We start from the raw sequence: 23,588 nt of genomic DNA, 5'->3' as shown, positions 1-23,588 counted from the left end.
AATGAATGCGAGAAGGGGGCGACTCGCCCTCTGAGCTCGAGTGAGCAGAGTCTGCCCGGGTGATTTTACTTGTAAATAGCTTCATTTGTCTTTTTTTTTTTTTTTTTGCCAGTACAGACGTTATCATAGAAATGTGGAATAAATGGGCTGGTAAAATGCTGGTATAATCCAATTAACGAGGGGTTTGAATTCTGGAGGTTAAAGCTGCCCCACTGCTTAAATGATAAGCTAACTGTGACTGTAGCTACGGTCACAGCTGGAATCACAGTTAAGGCAAGTGTGAAAAAATATGATGTTAATACATGCTAGTTTAACTGCTTTTTGCATATTTTTATTTTCTAGTGAAAAGATCAAGAGGCAACAGTCAAGATCAGACAGGGAAGAGTACAGAAACGAAGTTTTGTGTAGAAGCCTGATAACTGTGATCAAGAAACAATTGCATCGCTTGCCTTCTGATTGTCTTTTGCAATAAAACAGCTTTGTAGTGCATGCCATCTTCTGTTACATCTGCATGAGTAAAGAGTGGTAAGTTTAAAAAAAAAGGCATTATACAGCTGTGAATTCAAGTATTTCAGTGTTTAGAGCATGGAGGAGTTCTTATGGTTATGGAGGCGTTAATTTACTGTTAATAAAAGTAAAGCTAGCATTAGAGGAACACCACTTTGTGGTTACTTTAACTATGATCCTCTTTAACAGGAAAAAGGATATTGCTGCTGATATTTCTTTATAATGAGCACAGTTAGGTTTAGTAAGACAGCATATGCTAATCTTACTGGTATATGCCTGTAGTTAAGGACCTGTTTGTACTTGACTGTTTTGCTGGCTTCAGAATAGGTGTAAGGATGAAGTGCTTAGTTATCCTGAATAACACCATGCTCTAATTATGGTACATGGCTACCCTGTGTCAGGTTAACCTAATCCGTTTTCAGAAGTAGCACTCTGAACGTTCCTCTGTGTGGGCAAGCCTTTAAGGCATTACAAACAGTTTGCATTTGTGGTAGTATGCGAATGTGGATTTGATCAGCCAGTGTGTAAAACATTTCATAAATTCTTGCATGGAAATGGGAATTAAGATTTAGCAATCAAATATCTGCACAGAAGGAGCAGTACTGGATGTAAAAAATCAGTGGTGAATGAACAGGTGTGTGTGGAAGTAGATGCAAAATATTTTGCAAATGAAAATGTTTTTTGTGCTGACTTATGTTGGTTGGATGACTTGGGGGGGGGAAAAAACCCAACCTTAAAGGATATTGAAATCAAGAAGGAGGTACATGCCTTTTCAGGAAAGTGTTTCCACTGGTTTAGTGATACCAGTAAAAGGTCATTTATTGTTGCTAACTCACTGGTAGTGAGTGAAATGTGTATATAGAAGAGGCGAAAGAGAGAAGACACTTAAGAAAAGGTGCAAAGAAAGATCACATTTACCTGTACTGTGCACTCCTCCCTGTTTTATTTCTCTTGTTCTTTAGCACAGTAGGAAGTACCACTGCTTGTTTTCAGCTGTATAATTTGTGGTACAAGTAAATAAACTTTTAATTTGGCTAAAAGGGGAAAAAACAGAGGGATTGTGTGAAATATATCGAAGCCTCTATCTTTGCCTTATTTTTAACTATTTTAGAACATGGATCTTCTGAATTACTATATTATTATATGTAGGTATTTCAGAAATAAGGGTAAGGCATAGGTGACTTAAAAGCTCTCTGTAATTTTTTAGTGCTTTGAACAGAGGGCAAACTTTGTGGACTGTTTCAATTTCAGAAAATGAAGATGACTTCTAATCATAATCCCGTTGGCTGTATATCCTTTTTCTCTGCTGCTTCAGCAATGCCAAGTCAGAACTTAGAAATTTAAGTTCTGAATTAATAACATTAAAAACATAAGGCAAAGTGAATATCTTTGAAAGTAATTCATCTCAAGTTTAAGATTCTTTATCTTCTTGTTCTTGCTCCACATCTTTTTCAGCTGAAGGAGTGCAGTAAACGGAACCTGTGCAGCCGTATTTTTTGAGAAAGGCAGAAGACAGTTTGAACCATGGCAAGCCCGGTAAGATCACTTGGTCAGAAATTCAGGCAGGCAGTGCCTGAATGAATTCCAGAGCCGTACTCGGAATTCCTAGTAAACGTAAAGCTGAAATAGCTAGCTTGCTCTGAGTTGGATATTCTTTTAGTCCTGTGATTTCTTCTGGTAATTTGGTAATTGGTGCCTGTCCTCTGGACACTTAATCATTTCAACTGAAGCAGGTTGGGGGCATAACATTAAGCTTTGCAGTTTGGATTATTTGAGCATGAGTTCTTCTTGAAGGACCTTGTGCATAACACTCTCTATATAAGATACATGTAGAGTGTTCTAGAGGAAGAACATTAAAGCCTGCGTAAGTAAAAAAAAAAAAAAATGCTGCAAAACACCATTCTTATTTTCTGAAATCCTTGTTTTTCAGAATATTAAGCGAGGGAGGCAACCTTTGTTAACACAGCTGTTGTTTCCCTCCTCTTTTGTGTAGTTGCCCCACTTCCTCTTTCAACTGTGGTTTTTTTTGGGGTTGTTTTTTTTTTTTTCTTTTTTTTTTTTTCCAAGAGGTACTTTTTATGCCTCTTTCTGGCCTTGCGTCTGGGTTTGAGTTTTCCCTCAGCCAAGCTAGTGCCTGTTCTGGTCTGTTTCTCCTTACGTTCCATTAATTGGCCTCCTGTTGTTGTTCCTGGCCTGGGAGAGTGACTTACAGCTGGGTAGTGAGGAGAGGCATCTCAACGTAAGAGGAGTTCCTAGGTAAGGGGAGATAGGGACAGCTGAGATCCCCTCTAGGCAAGAGTGAAGATTTCCCTGCCTCTTCATCACATGGACTGCTGCTGCAGGGTTTTTTCAGTCCTGGAGCTCAAGCGGAACACAGTCCAGTCCTGAAGCTAATTAACATTAGGATTGGCCAACATCGAAGGGCTGTCTGCTTTTTCCCGAATTCCAAGAGGAAGCTGTCAATCCATTAGCCAGCTTGACAAGTCAGGGGAATATGGCTGTTCATACAATCCTTTGGCTCTGTTATTTTTGCCAGGCGTTTTCCCCAGAGGCTGCTTTCCCTCATGGGAGGCGGAGGGAGAAATGGGACCCCAGGCTTCTTTCAAGGGCAAGGTGAATATGGGGAAATCACCTGTGGTGATGGGGAGTGGGAGGGAGGAATGTAAATGAGGCTAAATATTATAAAGGTGATTTTTTTTTTCTCCCAACAGGACTTAATGGCAAAAAAAAGAGAATGTCTCCAGGCCTACAGCTGGTGGAGAACGCCACAGAAGAAACGGAAGAAAAAGAACAAAATAAAACCAGGAAGAATAGAATTCGTCCCTGCTAGTACTAGTTCAGCCAGGTAAAGACCTTTTGAAATTAGAAGCTCTGACACATTATCTGTTTAAATTGATAGTGACAAGTGGTTGCCATCACTTATTTTTAAAATACTGAAATGGCACATCTGGTGCCTGTACACTCAGTATTGCTTATAGAAATGTATTACCAATAGAATAATGGAGGTTTTTAGTGGTTAATCTCTTGCATAGTCACTGACAACTGGTGGCAAAGTAGTCATGCTCTTTTGAATTGTCGAGCTGTAACTTGAGTTAATAGTTTTTCTTAGTATTTTTGCTCCCATACCTGCTTCACACAATAAATACTCCTTTCTAAAACCAACTTCCAAAACTGGTGGTTTGGTTTTTTTGTATAAAATGGATCTTTGGAAGGTGTGGCTGTGTTTTGTTGGTGGTGGTTTTTGGGTTGTTTTGTTTGTTTGTTGATTGTTTTTTGTGGTTTGTGTTATGGACCAGAAAAATTGGTAACTTTATGCTGAAGTGATGGCACTGCAGTTCTGTAATTACTGACACTTTTGCAATTAATACTCTCTTCAGACTTTGTCTCCTTGTTTGTCTAGTGATAACTACCAGCTTATACATTAGGTACTTTGATACGGCAATCAGCTACCTTAGTCTCAAGCCTGACAACTGTTCTCTTATCTTCTTTAAAGACCAGATTATTCAATATTTGTTGGGGAGCTTACTCCAGAAGTGGATGATTTCCAGCTCTATGACTATTTCCTGAAGAGGTACCCGTCATGTCTTGACTGCAAAATTGCAACAGACCTGCTGGGGTATTCCAGGTAATGCCTGTGAAAATATGTAATGCTGTCAGTGTGTTTGCTTGTCGAAGTAAGGACCTGTGTTGGAACTGTTTCTGCTTTTTCTTCAGAAGCAGGAAGAGAGAGATTAGGGGTTTTTTAAACAGCAAAGATCCTTGTGTTTCTAAAATTTTCTGTCTAGTTTAAGCAGTTAATGTGATAAGCTTCAGTTTAGCCATGTGCGTATCTGCATGAAATAAATTAGGTGGTGGGAGAAGGGAGAGCTGTGCACTGAGATCTGTGCTGCTGTGCTTACTTACAGCAGCATGTCCACTTAGCCATCTGCAGTACTGAAGACAAAATAATTCCCTTTTTACATGTGGGAGAAAAGCGTAAGGCCTGGCAAGTCTTAGGGGGCTGGGAGACTGAATCTATCAATATTAGTAAGTAAAGCCTAGTAGAAGCTATACTGGCTAGGCAGTGAGTCAAGCAGGGGTGAGTGAGTTTGAAGTTCAAATAATGCTGCCTATAATAGACTAATTCAAGTAACTTATGAGAAAGTAAGTATAAAAAGAATATTAGTGCTGTACAGTGGTAGGAGTGGGTTAATACTGACAAATTAACTGCTTTAAATGCAGAAATATGGAATCTGATTACTCAACACAGATAGGAAGTAAAATGTATTCTTTCGCTGGCTCTCGGCAAGTTGCATCTTAATGCTATCAACAAGCTTTTTGCTTCTGGCCCAAGTTCTTAATTTAGTGAAAGCATCTTCTGTGCATATACGCATGCTGGAGAGGTTGCTTAGGTAACAGAAGCTGTAGTAGCTACTATCTTCTGGTTTTGTAGAAGACAGAAATTGAAATAATTAGCTTTGTAACTGTTATGCATACTAGAATTTGTTTTCTCCCTTTTGAAAATTGTAGAGGGTATGCCTATGTCAGATTTGGTGAGCAAGGTGATCAGATGAGGGCACTGCAAGACTGCCAGAATGCGCCAGGTCTGGGGGGAAAACGAATCCGGCTGAGCATAGGAATTTCTAAAAGGTAATGAGTTGTGCATTGATACAGTAATTCTAAATAATCAGATTCTTGTAGCTCTGCCTTTGTAAAGTCTGTGGCCCTTGCTATAATGGCTGTACACATGATGCAGTCTACAAAACCAAAAATACAGAAGTGTTATGTTTTGACTCCCTGGGTTCATCAACATCTTCCAGGATTGCTGGGGGAATCCAACTCTTAAGTCTAGCCAGATTGTGTAACTTGGCTTAGCTGCTGTTGTAACCAACCTTAATTCTTACAGTAGCCAAGCTGAATGCATTCACAAATGGTTCAGGCCTGAACAAGGTAGAAGGGACAACAATTGTTTGTATGCTAGGGAGCTTTTCTTGTAGACCCTTCCCTCTAGTTTAGGCAAGGTGGCACATAGCTAGTTTTACAGTAGGCTGGCAGAGGAAGGAGCTCTTACATGGAACAATACAGAATGTAAAGGGGAAGAATCCAAAGGAGATGTTGCTTTGGAACAGTTTGAGTACTGTTCTCTGCTTTTCAAGTGACTGGGGCAGCAGGGAATTTAGACTTTAATTGATTTTGAGAGGGGTTTTTACTCTGCTGGCTCAGTTGTCTCAGTTATTTAAGGCAATTCAAGTCTCTGAACAGTTTAGATAATTGATACTAAATTTGATGAACTTTGATGCAAGATACAGACAAAACCAGAATTTTTTTATATAAAACAATTTAGGTGTTAATGAGATTAGCTTGTATGTTCTGTTAAATAGTGAAAATAACAGCTTTTGTTTCTCTTTACCCTGGATAGTTCTGCAAATGTTGCCTTTTTGCTTTAGAATGGAAATGCTCTTACCCAAGAGAGCACTGTTCAGAATTACTCTGACTAAATTATTTTGAAAACAAGATGTCAAAACCAGGTTTCCTCACTTCTGCTATCCAGAAGAATGTCAGCAGTATTTTCAGATTTTTCTTTCCTACAGAGATGTATGTAGGAGAGAAATTGGAAGCAGAAGACTTTTAAGACATTATGTAGTCATTTGTTTACTACAGTAGTGAGTCAGTAGAATACCTATTTAGATTGTGTGTGTAGCTTTGCAGTAATGAAGCAAATGTAATGTTGGTATTAAAATACACATCACTAACTTGTATCTGTTTACAAATGGATAAGTACTGTGCTTTCCTGGCATCAAAATACCCAGGTGTCAGAGTAGCTTGTCACTAAGTCAGTTATATTGGAAAGTCGCTTTCTGGGCTTCTTCAGTTTGTGTCATTGACAAAAAGCCTGACTCTCCTGTAAGGAAGTGGAGATGCAGAGAAACTGGACTCTGCAAACACAGGAGGTATGCCTGTACATAATCAGTGAAAAATTGTCTAAGCATAGAGGATTTCTTGGAATTTTCAGCTGGGTTATCTTGAATGTATTTCATGTAGTGTATCTTTGTTTTAGTACAGTCAATACTTGTGTGTTGATTCTTGTCATTAGTGTGGAGTTGTCTAGTGTGGAGAAAATCTACTTAGGAGAAGGAAAGTCCTGAAAGCTGATCAGCTGGCACTTCAGTTTTAAGAACCCATGAGTTTTGTCATTTTCCTGCTGCTTTGGCTTCATACTGGATAATTACAGTGCTGACTTCACCTGAGAGCTATACTGTGGTGACTGTTCATGGACTAAAAATTGAGCAGGTGGAGACAAACTGGCAGGCAGTGTCAGATCCTCCTCTGAAACAGATAATCTGGCTTCACCCCCTTGTTTCTGGAAGTAATAAGATTTAGTATTAACCAAACAAAAGAGAAGGGCCAGTTAAGACTGAATGCATCTTTAAAGCAGCTGTGCTTAATAAATGTCTCTGATCTTAATAAATTGGTTTTTAGCAGAGCACAAAGATCTGTTAGCACCTTGCTTATACAGATAAGTGTCATGGCTTGAGTTAAACCATGAGAATAATTACTCTTGGTATTGGCAAAGGTGAGAGCATTTGCTTCTGTATAAACATGAGATCTTGTGCTGTAATTTCAACTGTTGCTTAGGCAACTGTTGAGAAAAGCTTCCTTTTAAACTTTGAGATGTTTAAGCTGGCAAATTGTTTAACTTCAGAATGGGGTTTACAGTTCATTGTTCTCAAACTCTAACTGTATATAACTTCATGTTTCAGACTGAAAGCAGAATTCCAGCGGTACCAGTCGTACAACTATAATGATTATTACCAAGATTATCAGAACTACTATTCACAGTGGAGTTATGATCCTTATGCTGACTACAACTACAGCTCCTATGCTCCCTATGAGAGCATGCAGGCTGTTGGAGACTGCTCTTTAGGAGATGCTGTTATGGCTCCAGCTGTTTTTGAGGTAAAGATACTACACACTTGCTTTGAATAAAAACCTAGTGAATAATGAATTGTATGAATTGTGTAAGAGCAAAGAAGTCCTAAAACTGAAATCATGCTTTCTGTGTAGTGTGGGGGTTGGAATAGCAGGCTTTATTCAGAAGTATCTTTAAGTGCTGAAGTAGTACATCTGTACAATTAGAGTTTTATATACCATTATTTATTCATGTATGCCAAATAACAGTTCTGGTAGCATCATTGTGTAGCCTTCCTCTCCCTATTTTTCTGTTGTACTTTGCTTAAAGCAAATTAAAGAACTACTGTAAGATGGTCTTGTCTTAGATCAGCCAATTTATCAATTACAATTTCCAGAAATCCCTTCCAACCTGAACTATACTATGGTTTTCTTAAAAACAACCAAAAAAGGGACAAAAACAGACAAAAAACCCAAAACAAATCAACCAATAAAAAAAAAAAACCACCCCAAAACCCAACTGTCCCAAACAAATACACCCCCCGCCTGTTTTTCTAGTTGTGAGGAAAGGGAGTGGTTTCAGATTTGTGATGCTTTCCGAAATAGATTATGATTAAACTTAAGAGATTTTATTTTTTTTTTTAGGAAACTTCAGCTATGACTGAAATCAGTGATGACCTAATAACTGAAGGTAATGATGATGCTGTCACTGCAATTTATATTTAGCCATACTCTTGTGCCTTTTAACAATACAAGCCACTGAGTACTGGATGAAGAATGCCTTGGAAATTCAGCTGATACAGTAGGATCCCCTATGGGTTATAGCTAAGATGAAGTAGGATTTTAAAGTTGATAGTGCACACAATGTCAAGTAGAATGGGACATTGCTAACAGCACTTCACAGTAGGTTTCTTGTAACTTTGCCTTCATTCTTCTTCCAAGATGGTCTAATACAGAATTTGTCATATCTTTGTATTGATTCTGCTAAGCATATTCTATGTTAAACTTACTAACAGGCAAAAGCTTTGCTTTCCAGACACTGGGGTAAAAGCTTACATTGTGGGTCCCAAAAGAAGGATTCAACTTGCACTTAAGGATTTGATATGGAACTTAGTTGTTTAGTCTGGAAGGTTTGCAGACAGTTCCTTGCATAGAGACATCTTGTGTTAGTGTTCACAAACTTTATCCTGCATAACGCATTGTAGTAGAAATTAATTAAATGGAGGATTTGGGGAGAGTTTCATGGTTAATTATCCTTGATCCATCTCTTTATCTTGAAATAGCAATACAGTCCTAGCATTCTCATACACAAATTTCAAAAGAAGCTGGACTTGTAAGGTTTGTTAAAATTCTAAGTGAATAAACATCTCAATTTACTACTAAATCTATTAAACTATGAGCTAAAATGCATTTTGTTAGGTATTTACTGCAGGTTTTTATGTGCATGCCTCCCAAGATCTGATACTTGTACTTACCAGGCTTTTATTTTCAGATCCACAGCTTTACCTGGATGTTGATGAAATGAACAGACAATTTATGGAGACAAGTGAAGAACTCTATGATTCCCTCATGAATTGTCACTGGCAACCTCTGGATACGGTCACTTCTGAGATCCCCCCTGCTATTTAAGTGTCTTATATAGCATGACCGTTATGACCAAGGTGCTAAAATTACATTTCTTCTACATTGCTCTAGATCATAAGTTTTAAAGCACAATGATAGGTTGGATTTTTTTTTGCTATGCTTTTGACAGTTTCTGTAATCTTTTTTTTTTTTGTTCATCACTCTTGGAGCATCTTGAAATCATGTAAATATTCTAGAAATGTAAAGAATTCAATGGGGTCTAAAGATAGACTTGCCTGTGTAAATAAAATTTTGTTTCTGCAAACCTGCCAGCAAGGGATTTTACTTACACATGTGAAGCACGTTCTCTTCTGGCTTGTGGAATTTAGCTGGAGGCAGTAGAGGTATTTAACCTGTCTTCAGTGTGGGCATCAGGACACTAGCAAAAACTAGCTCTCATGTATTTCCAAGTTACCTAGGCAATCTTTTACAAGTTCTTAATGTGCTTGCTTGGATTGTATGTGTACTTGGGAGACGCTCCCAGGGTTTATTAAGGGAACACTTAGGCCCATTCTTTCTCCTGCTGGCACTAATTGTACTGCTATTGATCTGCTAGATCAGTTGGAATTGCTTTATCAGTACAGTATTTGAAACACACAGAAGGGCAAACTTTCAGCTGCCATAGCTGCAAACATTCCAATGACTAAGGGTGATCCCTACTGACAATTTTATTCCTGCCCATTTTATCATTAATCTTCTCATCTGACACTTTACAGCAAAGACTGATGTAACATAATACATGTTACTAAACATAAAAATCCTTGGAAGAAAGCAACTTTCTGGTTTAAAGGAGGAAAAATAACCCATCAGGAACAAAAAAGTATCCCAGTAACAACTCCTCAACTAAGTTGCAGTCTATGCTAAACATCTCTAAAACACCTGAGCATGAAGTCTGAACAAGTTATAGTGATAAGGTTATAAGATTTTAGTAGTATGACAGTTTCCAATATTCAAGTCAAAGGAGATCAGGGGAGATAGCAATGAGGAAAGTTCTGCTTTAAGCTAGCAACTTCTGAGTGCCTTCCTCTAAACAGTTTTCATCTTGAAGGGTATAAAGTACTTTCTAGTCATAGGAAAATAGCCTTAAGCCCATGGGTATGCAGACTTACTACCTAATGTGCATAATGATAAAATAAATTGGGCTGGAAACAGAAGAATACTCTTCAAAAGAAAAAAGGTAGCAGAAATTATCATAGCCAACAGCTGTGGAAGTTACTGAAGCTAGTCAAGGCACTTTGGTACTGCCATGTGTGTTTTGGGAGCAATCTAAGTCGTACTTGCTATGGTGGCAGAGGCAGATAAGAATAAAGTTCTCTGTCTTTTTATGACTTAATGTAATTAAAGTGGTGGTCGTAACTATATGCTGTTCTTAAATTTAAAATGGATACTGTGGTGCAGGATGATAGCTTGGCACTGGCATGTCATTTCTAGCTCCTGACCAGGATGTCCCTCTTTGCACAGTTTAATTTCAGCTAGGAATATTTTCAAAGTCCTGCCCATGAAATGCAGATGCTCTAGGAAGTTGTTTCTTCCTGGATTTTGTGCAGATGTATATGTAGGTAGAGACAAAGCAAAAAACCTCATCTGGGCAGGGAGAGTAGCATCACAGTTTAGCAACTGTTTCCCTGCTTTGGGGAGAGCTAGTTGCAAGGTATCTGGGAGCATGGATTTCTTGGGTGAATGTTTCTCTTCTTTGAGCTGGTGAGTCTTTGGAGGGTGATGGTAGGGAGATTATTAACAAGAATGTGACAGAAAGTGGAGTAAGTGAAGCAAAGATAATCTGAATGGGAATGGGTGTGCTTGTGTGCACATAGAGTTGTTTTGGGGGCTGCAGTAGGGAGGAAACTCAAGATAGTAGATGCAAGCCCCTTGATCTTGGATGGAAGTGCTAAAACTTCCTAAAGCTTTAAAACCATATAGGATTTTATGGCACTTCAGTGCACAGCTGTGGTGCTTGAGCTTGGTAGTACAAACTGATCTGCTGTCTAGCCAGTACCATTACCACGAGCAGCAAGACAGCTTCCAGGTCTGTGCATGGGTTATATCCTGCTTTGAAGTGGTTTGCATAGCCTTGCCGAACACTGCACTTAAGTTGTAGCAAGTAAATTGTAAAAATCTTTTATTGTGTTATCAGTTAAAAGGGTGGTGCTAAGGATGTGTATTGGCTCAGCAGAAATACTATGGAATATCTATGCTGATCTTTAGCATTTGAGAGGTTGATCTATGTATGAACTGTGTAGTGAGGGGCCCATGTGGCTATGTGATTTCACTTAAGTCAAACACTGTATCACTGCAACCCCAGTGAGTCTGTAGCCACCTGCTTTATGCAGACTTTACCTGTTAACAAGATCTCTATGCTCTGCATTAGGGACTGTTATCAGACATACATACACTTTTTGTTCTGGGCTGTAAAGGACTCACAGAGTGAAAGTACTGTTTATGTAATGCAGTGGAAGAGGTTGGGCCACTAGTTCTCCAAACCTGAGAAATGTTGTGGGTGTGTTTTCTTCCAGTCAATGTACAAGAAAGTTGAGGTGAGAAGGAGAGCATGTTGGTTGCAGCCCATGTGACACTGTTCCAAAATAGCTCTCTGACCTCATTTTCTGTCTCCTGAGCCTTACTAGCCTATTCCTCTTTCCAGTTAGGAGTGCATACATGGGATCAAGGTGGTGTGTGCAGCGCACATTCTTTACTATAAAGGCACGCTGAATGCAAAATTTCTTCCTGTTGGGTTATGAAAGACCTGAAGTACAGGTGCCTGCCATCAGTTCTGCAAAGATCTGATTGCAGTGGGAGCATTTCAAACAAACAAACAAACAAAAAAGCCTTGGAAGCAAGTTTTTCAACATCATGATATTTCACTTCAAGTTGTGTTTTGCCTCTCTTTTACCCAGCTGAAACATGTTGGGTTTTTTTAAGCTTGATGAAGGTTTTTTTTTCAAGAATACCTAGTATTGGTTTTATAAACTCTTCATTGCACCTAGCTGCAATAGATAGTGCCTTTACTCAAACCCCACTAACTTCTTGAAGAAGAGTAGTGTTTTGGTTTTCTATCACTTCTTTAAACAGAATGGCTTTCGTATGATGGTTTGAGGGGCTGCTATTCCTTCAGTTAGTGAACAGGGAGAAGGAAACAGGCCAGAAAGGGTAGAGAGTAATTAAAAAGGGACAAAAAGGTTAAATGGTACTTAAGCCGTGAATGTTTCTTTTTGCAGGGATGCTCTTGGACCAACAGCTTCTTTCTAGCGCTACCTCAAAGTAACTTGCAGATATAACTCACAGGGAAGATTGATCAAATGGTGATGATCCGTATCATTCTGCTGGAGATATATATATATTTGCCTTCTGTTTTGTCTCATTTTTAGTAACATTTATTTAACTTCAGTGACTCACGTCAATAGACATTGTTTGACTACATCAACAAGTGTTTCTGAGTCATGAGTGTCATTAAAGGCATGTCACCTTATGGAAATTGTTCTAAATAAGTAAAATGGAAGTAAAATAAGTAAATAAAGCAGCACTTGAATTTACAGAGCAAACGTGGCTGCCTTTGACGCATACATGGAAGAGAAAATCATGTTTACAGGTTACCTCAATATACTTGGCATGCACCAGAAAGAAGGAATCTTGTTTTAAATTTGCCCAGCTCTTAGGTTTCCAGAGCAGGAGTGTTTTTGGTCAATTCCTCAACAGGTTCCATTTTAGAAGTCAGCGTTATTACTGTTACCAAAGGGCACAGTTGACAGCCCTTTGTAAATCTTGTAAATGGAAATACATCATTATACCCTTCTTTTCCCTCCTCTAAGTTGCAATCCTGCATGATAATTGTTGCCGGGACAAAAAGAGTTAACAAATCCAGGCTAAAATAATATTTTTTCTTGTATTTTGATGATTATATGGATGTTGATCTTTTCTGAGAAGTGTATTGTAGAAATAGAGCCTCATCTTAAAGTTGGTGTGCAGACTTAACACACCAGCGGTTCACAGGAGATGAGGTGGTTCTTGCAGGTCACTTCTAAACCCGTGTGTTCCACATCCTGGGAGGGATTATCGATCACTGCAAGCCATCCCGCTGTACCTAAAGTTGTATTCACGGTGCGGGAGGAAGAGCCACGAGTTCATGAGGAGAAATATCTGGAAAGCAATTCTGCTCTGCTGGGATTTCAGAAAAGGTTATCTCGATTAGATAACCTTGAAAGCAGGACTAAGAAATTGAGGAGGAGCAAGTCACACAGGAGAGCTGGGAAGATTCTGATTAGGTTAAAGAAAAAGCCAGTGTGAAACAAAGACTGGGCAGTACACAACTTTTATTTTTGGTGGAAGGGGTGTGCATGACATCACAGCTCTGACTTTCAGAGTACCTGTGTCTCATCCTATGTAATTTTTAGTACATTCTGGTTTTTTTCAACATAAACATTTTTATTGACTTCTGCATAGGGAAAGGGGTTGCAATTTTCTGCTCTGCCATTGTTCCCAGGGCACATCAATGCTCTAAAGAAGATGTAGAGCCATACATTTTTCTGACCTTTAGTTAAAATAAAAAAAAAAAAAGGAACTTCAATATTTTACATTTTAAAAATTTGTGGTAGAAATGCACTCTTCCTCTTGAAGAAGCAGCAGTTGTGTGGAAGCCTTTGTCCCCACCTGTTTCCAATCTGCCCCAAACGGAGCGGTGGTAAACCTACAGATCGTCCCTTCCACGCTTACCCAAACCCAGCTGGCGGTGGCACCTCGCGGGAAGGCCGCGTCCCCCACCCCGGCACCTCCCCGTCCTGCTCCCGCCAAGGACGCGCGAACCCTCCCCGGTCTCTGGGGGGGAGCCTTTCGTTGCGCCCGGCACAGGGCAAGTCCTTTGTGTCCCCGGAGCGCGGCGGGAAGAGGGGAGAAGGTGGAGGAGCCTCTGCCACCTCCGGGTCCGAGCCCGGCGCGGCCCAGCCCGCGGGGTTACGAGGACGCGCCCGCCTTCTGTTTCCGCCCCTCTCGCTCCCCTCCGGCGGGCGGTGCCCGGGCGCGCGGGGGCTGCCGGGCGGCCCCGCTCTTGTGACGCAGCCCGCGCGGTTTAGTGACGCGCGGCCGCCCGGGCGGGCGCCGTGTGGTTCGTCGGCCGGAGCGGGGGGGGGAGGGGTGCAGCCGCTCGGCCGCGGGCAGCGGGCCGGCCGGGCGCGCGGAGAGCAGCGCCAGCGAGGAGCGGGCGGAGGGCGCACGAGGGAGCGCAGAGGAACGTGAGGGAGAGCGAGAGCGAGAGCAAGAGCGCGAGCGCGCACCCGCGCGAGAGCGCACGAGGGGTGGTGCGGCGGGGAGGGAGGGGCAGGCCGCGCAGCCCCCGCGCCCAGGCCGCGCGGCGCGGCACGGCGCGTGGCGGGCGGCGGGCGGGTGGGTGGCAGCGGCGGAGAGGCCGAGCCGGGCCCATCGCTGCGGAGACGGTGACAGCGCCGCGGGCGGAGCAGCGGCCACACGAGGCAGCCGGCGGCGAGGGCCCGGGTAGCGGTGTGGTGGGGGGGTGGGGGGATAGGGGGCAGCGGAGGGGCCGGATCCCATCATGGCCTCGAGCGGCGGCGACTGCGGCGGGGGTGGCGGCGGCGGCAAGATCCGGACCCGGCGGTACCACCTGGGCGCCGCGAAGCCTCCCTATGCGAGGAGCAAGCAGGTGAGACGCGCCGGCGGGAGGCTCCCTGTGCCTCCCCCCCCCCCATTTCCCCGGCGACCCCTCAACGGCGAGAGGCGGCCCCGCGCGGCGGAACCGCCCTTCCCCGCTCCCTCTCGCCCACACGTGCGAGGCTTTGGGCCGGGCTTTCCCGGTAAAACGGCCGGGGGGGGGGGGGGGGGCGGGGAAGGGTTTCCCGCCGGCGCCGCGGGGATTGTGGGATTTCCGGGCGCTCGCCCCGCTCCCGCCCCGCCGGCAGCCGCGGCCCACGGGGTCTGGGGTGGGAGCGGAATTCTCGCCTCCCTTTTGTCTCCTGCCGGGCCGGGGGAGATGCCCCCACTCGGCGGGGAGCGGGGGCGGCGGGAAAGGGGTGGGTGCTCCTTCCCCCGCCCCTCGGCCCCGCGGCTGGGTTGGGCCGGCTCCCCCTCCGCCGGGTGAGCGTTTTGTCTCCGGGCTGTTCGAGTCGTTGACGACCCCGGGCGAGCACCGGGAAGAAGAATCTGTGCGGGCTGTCTGCATGCACCCCTCTCCGAATGAACCCCCCTGGTTAAATCGATGCTAGGTTAGCCGGTGTAGCTACTCTTCAGGTTTCAGTGCATCGATTTTAATATTTGCCTTTTCAAGTTTCAGATTGCGCATGAGTTTGTGAGGGTGCTGTGTAGTTGGGCATCTTCGATTTTTTATTTTTTTTTTTGTTTGTTTTGTTTTTGTAGGATGCTGCATGCAGAACCCTCAGGTCTGCATCTGGTCGTTTCTTCGGTCTCTTGCCTGTGCCTAAATGTGCTGATGCAGTGCAAGTGCAATGTAATTCATAAGGCACTTGTTCTCCTTTGTATTGTAGGGCAGAGTAGATGGATAATAGAGAACAGTTTGTAAATTGAGACACAAAAACCCTGTGCCATTTAGAGTGACTAGAGGGAAAGAAGCAGAGATCTTTCCCAGTAACTGTTTTTTAAGAAATTTCAAGATGCTCAGAGGCAGTGCTCTGAAAATGTCTTCCACGTGTGTTTATGAACCTGAAGTGGACTGTTCAGCCAAAGTCTTTACATTATTAAAATCGGTAGCTTAAGCTAGGGGATTGAATATTACGTGCAAAACTGAGGGAGTGTTATGCACAAGTTGTTGCTCAATTAGGTATTATTATTTGGGAAGTACTACACTTGGCCCTTTATATAGTGTACCGATCAGCAGTGTTGTACTTGTAAAGCTGGAATGGTGACGCTTCATACAAAGGATCGCTGCATTTAGAGAACAAATGTTGAAAGCTCTTTTGTGAATGATAGAATAATGTTAAAATCACCATGTTGCATGTGCTGGTAATATGTAGATAACTGAAACCTTACACATGAATTTAAATTAATTAGTGTAGATAGTGTTCTGACTCTTCTATTGTCTGTTACCTCTGTGCGTTTTCCAGTAGGTTTATTTAAACAATGTACCAAAGCAAGCACGTGCTTGGGGATATCTGTGCGATTCTGCCCAGAGAACAGATGCTGCAAATCGAACATATAAATCAAATTAACCGTAATATATTGGGGGGAAAAAAAAGTAATTATTAAATAAACGGGCAAACTGATAGATGTCAGAGAGGTGCATTTGTTATAATGAACAACTTTTTAACCGTGCACAGCTCACTAACTTACATTGTATAAAAAAGTGAACTTTGGATAGGTAGCTAACTTAAATTGGAATTAATTTACAAGTGTTCCTATTTTCAACATAATGTCCACTTGGCAGAAGTATTCTATAGTTCAGTGTTAATTGTGTCTCAGTAATGAGTTCGGGAAGACATGAAAGTGCTCAGTGCAATCTTGACCTGAGTTTATACTTCTGATTCTGAGCCCGCTCTCCCCTAACTATTATCAATAAGTAGGTTCATAGAAATACATTAATAAAACTGTGTTAGGTGCTTGCAGTCAAAACTGCGGTCCTGAAAACCCACAGTCTCTTATTATCAAGCTCCGAATGTGCCTAAGCACTGTATGCAGTATAGCTCACAGCTTGAAAGTTCCTAGGATATCTGAATTTTTTTCCACTTGTATGAGAGATGATTAGCATGATGCCTGGATCACAATTATCTGCTTTCTGGATGTTGTTATTTTGTCTTGGTCTCCTGGCGAGTTCAGTCAGATGAGAATTCTCTGACTGAGAGTTCTCTGACCAAAATGTGCTGCAAAGTCAGTCTTCTATAAAGTACAGCGACAGGTTAAGAAGACAGTTGGAAGAGGAGGTGCTGCTGCTGCTATTTAATGACTACTAGCTAAAGCATTTGTTCAGCATGTGGTATATGCTGCTTCAGATTTCTTTTTTGCCTGGAGGGATCAACCTACATCTTCCACTTTCCGGGTGAATATCCCAGTTGCCAAGCTGTGTGTTGTCTTCAGTTCTCCTAGCTGAAGCTGTGTTACTATCCAGGAAAAAGAATGGATGATTCACTGAGCCAGAAAGAGGATGTGTAAGATGATGTTGCCCTCCAGTACTGGAGACATTCAGGCTCTGATCCTTGATTTCAGAAGTTACTTGTTTTATTTTAGATATTCCTTGGAGTAAACACACAAAGCCTAATGTTTTGTGCCCTTTTCTCCATGATCACTAAACTTTAGAGCCATGCTTCGTTATGCTTGTGTGTGGTTTTTTGTTTAAAATCTAGAGCCGTTTTGTAAACCAACCTCAAATAGGAGAGGTGAACAGATGCTGTCTAGAAGAGAAGACTCTCTCTTGTACCTTGCGTATTCTCCTGGAAGATGGAGATATGGGTACAGATTCTCCCACTAGTGAAGGAAGTAAACCGTGGTATCTTCCCTTCTGAGCTATCATCGTGCCTTACTGAAAGTGCACTGTCAGCAGCTATGTTGTTAAACAAACTAATAAACCAAAAGTAGCAGCGCTGCCAAGTAATCTGGTATAGACTCACCCGCCATGGAAGTTTGTGGGGTGGGAATCCTCAGAAAGAAAAGAGCCTCCTCCTATCTCTATGTTGGGCATTCTGGGAGTAGAGCTGAGGAGTTCCTCCCTGTTTTCCTAGTGGCTGACTGTTGACAACTCCACGCTGAATGCATTGGCTTTAGATTATGCCGTGTTTAGCACGTTACCTGTTTACTCAGCCACCTCATGCTGAAGTATCTAGCCTCCTTATGTACATGTGTGGAGCTCAGGCACTTGGGTTAAAATCACAGCTTCTAAAGCACGTGCCGGCGAGGGAGCTGTTGCGTCTGACATCTGGGTTGCAACTTCCGGATGTGGCCCCAGTGCTTCTAAATGCTGGTTTGTCCTGGTCATTTAGGTAGACTAATGATTGGAATTACTGGTGTGGATGTGTTAATAGGATGAGTGTTTACATTGTTGAGTTATTAAACTTCTAGTATCTGTATGTTCCTATGGTTAATTTTATGCTTAGTTTTGTGCTTGTGTGTGTGTGTGCCCTGGTTTAGCCTGGAACAGTGCCATTCTTATCCAGGTAACATGCAGTTTTCAAAGATTCTATGTGTGACTTTAAGGAGAAGATACTAAAATAAATTTTTTTGTTATTTTTTTTTATTTGATAATTAACCATTCAAATGAAAGTGTCAGAGAACTTTGGCTCTTCTGGACTTAAACTCATACAAACAGATTTAAGCATGAGAAGAAACAATTTTCTGAGAAGTCTTTATAACTTTCCCATAAACCTGTCTGTTTATGTTAAGCTTCAGCTTGGAGCTCTTTGATATTAGAGATAATATTTGTAGACTGCAGCTTCTGCTGGGGAACGATATGTTTTTGTTTTTTCTTACATGTGTACCTGCCAGTGCATATTTATAATGTAGATGTGCTACACTGATACACAAGAAAACAGTCCAAAGATCTTTTCCTTGATGAAACCAGCATGAGTTTCTGCATGTTTGTGCTTGTTCCTGTGCTGATGTAGTTAGGGTATTACCTGAAGGAGAGGACCATAAGGCCGTTGAAAGGCACATTCGCTGCTCCTGGCCATGAAAGCCCTTCTGGATTGTTAAGTTTCAGACTCTCTTGAGACATTGTGTAAGATTCTTCTGAGATGAACAGCTACAGGATTGGGAACTTAAACTATATGCAGCAATGCCTAAATCATTACGTTATCACCTGCTACTGTCTTGAAGGTAGGCCAATTGTAAACTTTTGTTTGATTTATGCATGGGATTTTCTTGGAGACTGCAGGCAGCGGGGCAGATGGAATCTTACAAACCACCAGGTTTATTTTGGTAGGAAATTTTGAAACTCATGCTGAATTGTTCCTAGAGTATCATACTGAGTAGTGTAAACTAGGTAATGTTTCATAAACCTTAAGCAGGAAAATATTAATTAAAAAAACCTTTATTAAGACTGTGTAGGGGCCTACACAAGTATAATTGTATTGGTTTCACTCCTATCAATAGGATTGCACCTTGAAGCATGCTTAGGTGATTGTATTTATATTTGTATGCATCTCTCTGCTTATTTTGGTTTCATAGTAGGTTAGTACATTGAGCTAAATATGAATAGATTTGAAGAAATGTTTAACGTGTAGTTAAAGATTAGTTTTAAAAGAATAGGATAGTAGTTAACATCAGAGGTTTTGTCTCTGCCCCAGCAATATCAAATTGCATTAGCAAAGCAGATGTTTAAATGTGGTACTTGCCTTTCTACTGCTACCGTAAACAAAAATGTATCCTAATTGGGAAGAACTTCTTAAACTGAGCTATTGGCAGTTTTCTCTCATTTAGGCTAACAGTACTGTCAGTGGTACAACAAACTGTAAATTATGATTGCTATAGCATTTTTTTAATATTTGGATTTTGTCTTTTATAGTGTTGTCACGACAGCCTTGGAGGCTGTGAAGTATTGGGAAAAAAACAATATTGGTGAGCGGTATCTTAGAAGAAGAAAAAAAGCAGATGAAATTATTGACTGTGTTAGCTGGGATGCTGCAAATTGCCTTTGGTTGCTGGCAGCACATCACTTCCTCCGAGTTATTTATTCCTCCAGTCAGTAATTAGAACCGGTTCTTGCTCCCCTGCCGTGAAGGAACTGAACTGCTGCTGATTCTACGGACTGCCGAGAGGACAGAGTTCAAAATCTCTTTTACTTGTCTAAAAAAGTTTGAGCAGAGCTATTTCAGATCAATGCGGATGCAAGCTACCATAGCATTGTATAACAAATTAATAAAACAGTGGGATGACTGGCTTACTGGACATGGGGCAAGCAGTGGCTGTTGTTTACCTGGACGTTAGCAAGGCCCTCAGCAGCCAAACTGCTGAAATATGGTCTCATCGGGTGGACTGTAAAGTGATTGGAAAATTGACCATTGACCTCAAAGGGTTGTGATCAGAAGTACAAAGTGCCAGTGGCAGCCGATTGCTAATAGAGCCTCTCAGGGGTTGATACTGGGGCTTATACTGCTGTATGTCTTTATTAACAACCTGAGATGAAGGAATGGCATGCATCTTCAGCAGGTTCTCAGACGCTACCAGACCTGGAGGAATGTCAGCCACATTGTATGCTGAAGGGTAGTGGTGCCATTGAGGGATCTCAACAGAAATGGGCTGCCAGGAACCTCATGAGGTTTGACAAAGGCACATGCTAAGTCCTGCGACAAAACAACCCCACATACTTGCTGGACAGCAAGTTGAACCAGAGTGAGCAGCATGCCCTTGAGGTAAAGAAGGCCAACTGCATACTGGGCAGTATGAGTAAGAATGTGGGAAGGATATTGAGGGAGGTGGGGTTTCCCCTCTGTTCAGCACTTCCAGGACTGCATCCGGAGTCTTGATTCCAATTTTGGCCTCTCCAGTACAAAATACGTTGACATACTGGAGTGAGTCTAGTTGAGGGCCACCAAAGTGATTTAGGGGGCTGAGGCACATGGCTGAGAGAGCTGGATGCTTTCAGTTTAAGAAGAGCAAATACCGCACAGGAGTGTAGAGAATGTGGAGTAAGATCCTTCTAGGAGGTTCACAGGAATAAAAAAAGAGATAATGGACTCAAGTTGCAAAAATTGAAATTCTGATTTCATATTAGGAAAAAATCTTTTACCTGTGAGGATGGCCAACATGTTGGAAGAACTGCCCAGAGAGATCTCCATCCCTGGAGGTGCTCAAAACCCTGGTGAACACAGACGTGGGCAACCTCCTCTTCTTGGCCTTTGTCTGAGCAGGAGGTTGGAGTAGGTGACCCCTGAGGTGCCATACAGCCTCTGCATGTATATAATTCTGTCATTGCTGCTGTTGGACCACAGAGCATGCACAGACATGTGGTTTCAGCAGAAATGTCAGTGTTACTCTAGGTTGATAATCCTTTTGTTGATCCATCCTCTAATTCTGTCTTCAGGGCTATATACTGCTTTTTGAGGGAAGAAATAATGCCTTCATCTCACTGTTGCATTTTGCCTAGATTGCAAGGTTGTCCAAGAGGCTTTTCTTCAGGGTTGCTGTTTTCCAGGCCGTATTTTTACATGTCTTCTGGTTTTTTAGTGGTAGATCATGTGATATGCTTTTCCATTTTTCTGCTGTTAAATTGCAAAAGCTCTGTGGGTTTTTTGCTATCTGTTTAATGTTCTGTGTAATCAATCCAGTATTTATTGTGTAGCTATTGTACATCTACAGTATGCTGAATAGTGATATTTATACAGTCAGGAGAGAAGGGGGAGGAGATGTTTTTCAGTATACATTTCTTGGTATGTAGTACTAAGACAATATAATGAAAACTGTTCTCTATGCTTTTTGTAATGTACAATATAAGTCCTCAATGCTGAAGAATTATTGAGTTCCCACAATATTTTTTTAATGAAAAATTATAGCCATTGGGCAGAATTTTTTATTACTTTTTAGGGTATTAAATTTCTTATCTATGCAGTTTCATGAACAACTGCCCTAAATTTGGACATATTTCATGTTTTCCCTTGTACAGATCTCTCGTGCCAGTTATCTTCCCCTCTTGCCACTGTGTTCTGTATTTTATTTTTATTTATAATGCTGCTTAAAAGTCTTGACTTGCTTTCCTCTTATGCCTGAACAGGACTTATCTGCCTATTATAACTGCCTGTTTGAAGGTACAATTTACATACATCTTTTAAGCCAAAGAGATGTTAATTTTGCTAACAGTTGAGCTGCTTGAAGGTAGTGTTTTTTCCAGCTATTTGTCACCACCTCTGGTGGGAGATTAAATCCCCAACCTTGTTGGTGGAAGGGACAGGGTCAGAGCTCTCTAAACTCCTTTAAGCTAAGTCAGTTGGACCATCTTAAAATTGAGTGAGTGAAGGCAAGTATGAACTAGCTTGTTTGACTTTGCCTGAAGCAGAAGTAGTTTTGCAACTTGATGATACAGTATTTGTCATTGTGGTATTCTAGATTACTGTACAAAAATACTTATTAATTAAAAGATCTTCTCTTAACTGTGAGATTTTATTTTCTTTGTTTTTGTTGGAGAGTTTACAGATACATTCTTCTTCTTTTGACAAGAAAAGACTTTAAATATTTTTTCTCCCATTCGTCTGGGAAGTGTGACAGCACTAGAGCTTTTATACTGGGGCTGCAGTACTAATATTTCTGAGGGGGTAATTTCCTTTGAGTTTCTGTAACTCGTTTCATAATTGCATGTTGCATTTAATTACAGTGCCTTTGTATACATTTGGCTTGGTTGTCATCACCAAGTTTTTTAAAGTAAGCATAAATTCATCTTTACGTTCACCTTTGCTGGGAAAAAAAAGTGTATGCCAACACATGGACACCAACATGCACAGAAGTCCTACAGCTACAGTTTTAGCATACACACTAGCTTTGCAAATACCTTTGCCAATGGAAAATTTTCTTTCACTTTGCTGAGGTTGTTTATTATTGTCTCCACAGCTCTGCTGTTGGAAAGAGTTGTGCGAGAGTGTCCTGTAAGGCTGGCTGACCTTACTTTTAGTTATGATTGTATTTTGTATTTTCTCTTTTTTGAAGCAGATGTGTCTCATGACTCCTTCCCCTATTAGAGCTCAAGGTCTGGTGACCTGCAACACTAAAGTAAACCAAGCAAAGAGTTAAATTGTTCAACCGGCATTTTCTCTGAGACTGGTGTACAGGTCTAGTAAACAAAACATTACATTGGTGACAAAAAACTATACCAGTATGTGCAACCCTGTAGTATAGGTGCATTTGTCGTTTAAGTCATTGTGAGCTAAGCAGATGTAAACAAGGTTTAAACTGTTTTAAGTGTAGCTGTATTAGGGAATTACTGTGATGCAACTAGATACATGTTAAATTTAGCTATAACAGTGCAGCTGTTCTAATGTCAGCAGTTAGTATTTGTTACTAAACTTTACAGAGTTGTAGCATATATACAGTTTGTAGATGCCATTACCTTCAATCACTAAAAAACCCAAATCTATGTGCAATGGCAATTTTTCCTGTTACTTGTAAGAGAACAGTGTTTGGAGATGCTGATTATATATTTGTGAGACGCTCTTTGTTCTGTCACTTGAGCTATGATGAAAAATTATGGCCAGAAAGACACTGCTGCCCCTTATGACTGAAGATTACTGCCCTGCTGCAGAGGTGAGACTACCTTTGCTTTACATTTTCAGAATACTACTTAAAAAGTAGGAAGGCTTTGAGTTTTGCTAAAATATGAGGTGTTTACAGATAATAACTAAAGATTATTCTTTGGTTACGTCATTTTAACTTATGTGTTCAAGTTTATTAATAAGATAACATATTGAATGTGCAACAGAATTGATATATTGCATCTTGCAAAACCACTAGCATGTCGTATTGCTAGCTCAGTTTGTAGACCAGCATTAATAGAAAAGATATTTCATAGGGTACTTTGCTATCTTTTGCGAACTTAGAATCATAGAATCATAGAATGGTTAGAGTTGGAAGGGACCTTCAAAGGTCATCTAGTCCAATCCCCTTGGCAAGGAGCAGAGAAATCCCCAACTAGATCAGGTTGC

General features: G+C 41.4%; 2 protein-coding genes and 1 long non-coding RNA gene across 9 annotated transcripts in view; 2 read left to right on the top strand and 1 right to left on the bottom strand.

The window, feature by feature from the left end:
- The first annotated feature begins 454 nt into the window (after nucleotides 1–454).
- Nucleotides 455–12,550, top strand: LOC104475240 (tRNA selenocysteine 1-associated protein 1-like). Of its 4 annotated transcripts, XM_086740209.1 has the most exons (10): nucleotides 455–525; nucleotides 1,963–2,043; nucleotides 3,044–3,120; nucleotides 3,219–3,352; nucleotides 4,001–4,132; nucleotides 5,017–5,136; nucleotides 7,248–7,443; nucleotides 8,041–8,086; nucleotides 8,888–9,056; nucleotides 12,234–12,550. In XM_086740209.1, exons 3-9 carry the CDS (start codon nucleotides 3,091–3,093, stop codon nucleotides 9,022–9,024), a joined length of 795 nt encoding a protein of 264 aa, XP_086596335.1. In that variant the 5' UTR covers nucleotides 455–525; nucleotides 1,963–2,043; nucleotides 3,044–3,090; the 3' UTR covers nucleotides 9,025–9,056; nucleotides 12,234–12,550. The 4 variants fall into 4 exon arrangements, with proteins under 4 accessions (XP_086596335.1, XP_086596334.1, XP_010113981.1 ...); XM_086740208.1 differs by lacking the exon at nucleotides 12,234–12,550 and having other exon boundaries at nucleotides 8,888–9,283; XM_010115679.2 differs by lacking the exons at nucleotides 3,044–3,120; nucleotides 12,234–12,550 and having other exon boundaries at nucleotides 8,888–9,283.
- Nucleotides 12,551–13,308: 758 nt separating this feature from the next.
- Nucleotides 13,309–13,952, bottom strand: LOC147601688 (uncharacterized). The gene is made up of 2 exons (XR_015257835.1): nucleotides 13,726–13,952; nucleotides 13,309–13,543 (listed from the first exon to the last, which is right to left on the bottom strand). It is a non-coding gene; the product is annotated as an uncharacterized LOC147601688 (long non-coding RNA).
- Nucleotides 13,953–14,551: 599 nt separating this feature from the next.
- The window catches only part of NUP153 (nucleoporin 153), a 46,046-nt gene continuing 37,009 nt past the window's right edge, over nucleotides 14,552–23,588 (top strand). For 2 of the 4 annotated variants that reach the window (XM_086740201.1, XM_086740199.1), the window contains exon 1: nucleotides 14,552–14,665. In XM_086740201.1, the coding sequence (XP_086596327.1) occupies nucleotides 14,558–14,665 (108 nt within the window). In that variant the 5' untranslated portion in view covers nucleotides 14,552–14,557. The remainder of the gene's footprint in view (nucleotides 14,666–23,588) is intronic. The other 2 variants (XM_086740200.1, XM_086740198.1) reach the window with 1 other exon arrangement.

Source organism: Chlamydotis macqueenii, chromosome 2 (genome assembly GCF_036417535.1).
Source record: "Chlamydotis macqueenii isolate bChlMac1 chromosome 2, bChlMac1.mat, whole genome shotgun sequence".
Lineage (NCBI taxonomy): Eukaryota > Metazoa > Chordata > Aves > Otidiformes > Otididae > Chlamydotis > Chlamydotis macqueenii.
This window is presented reverse-complemented; position numbering and strand designations above follow the sequence as displayed.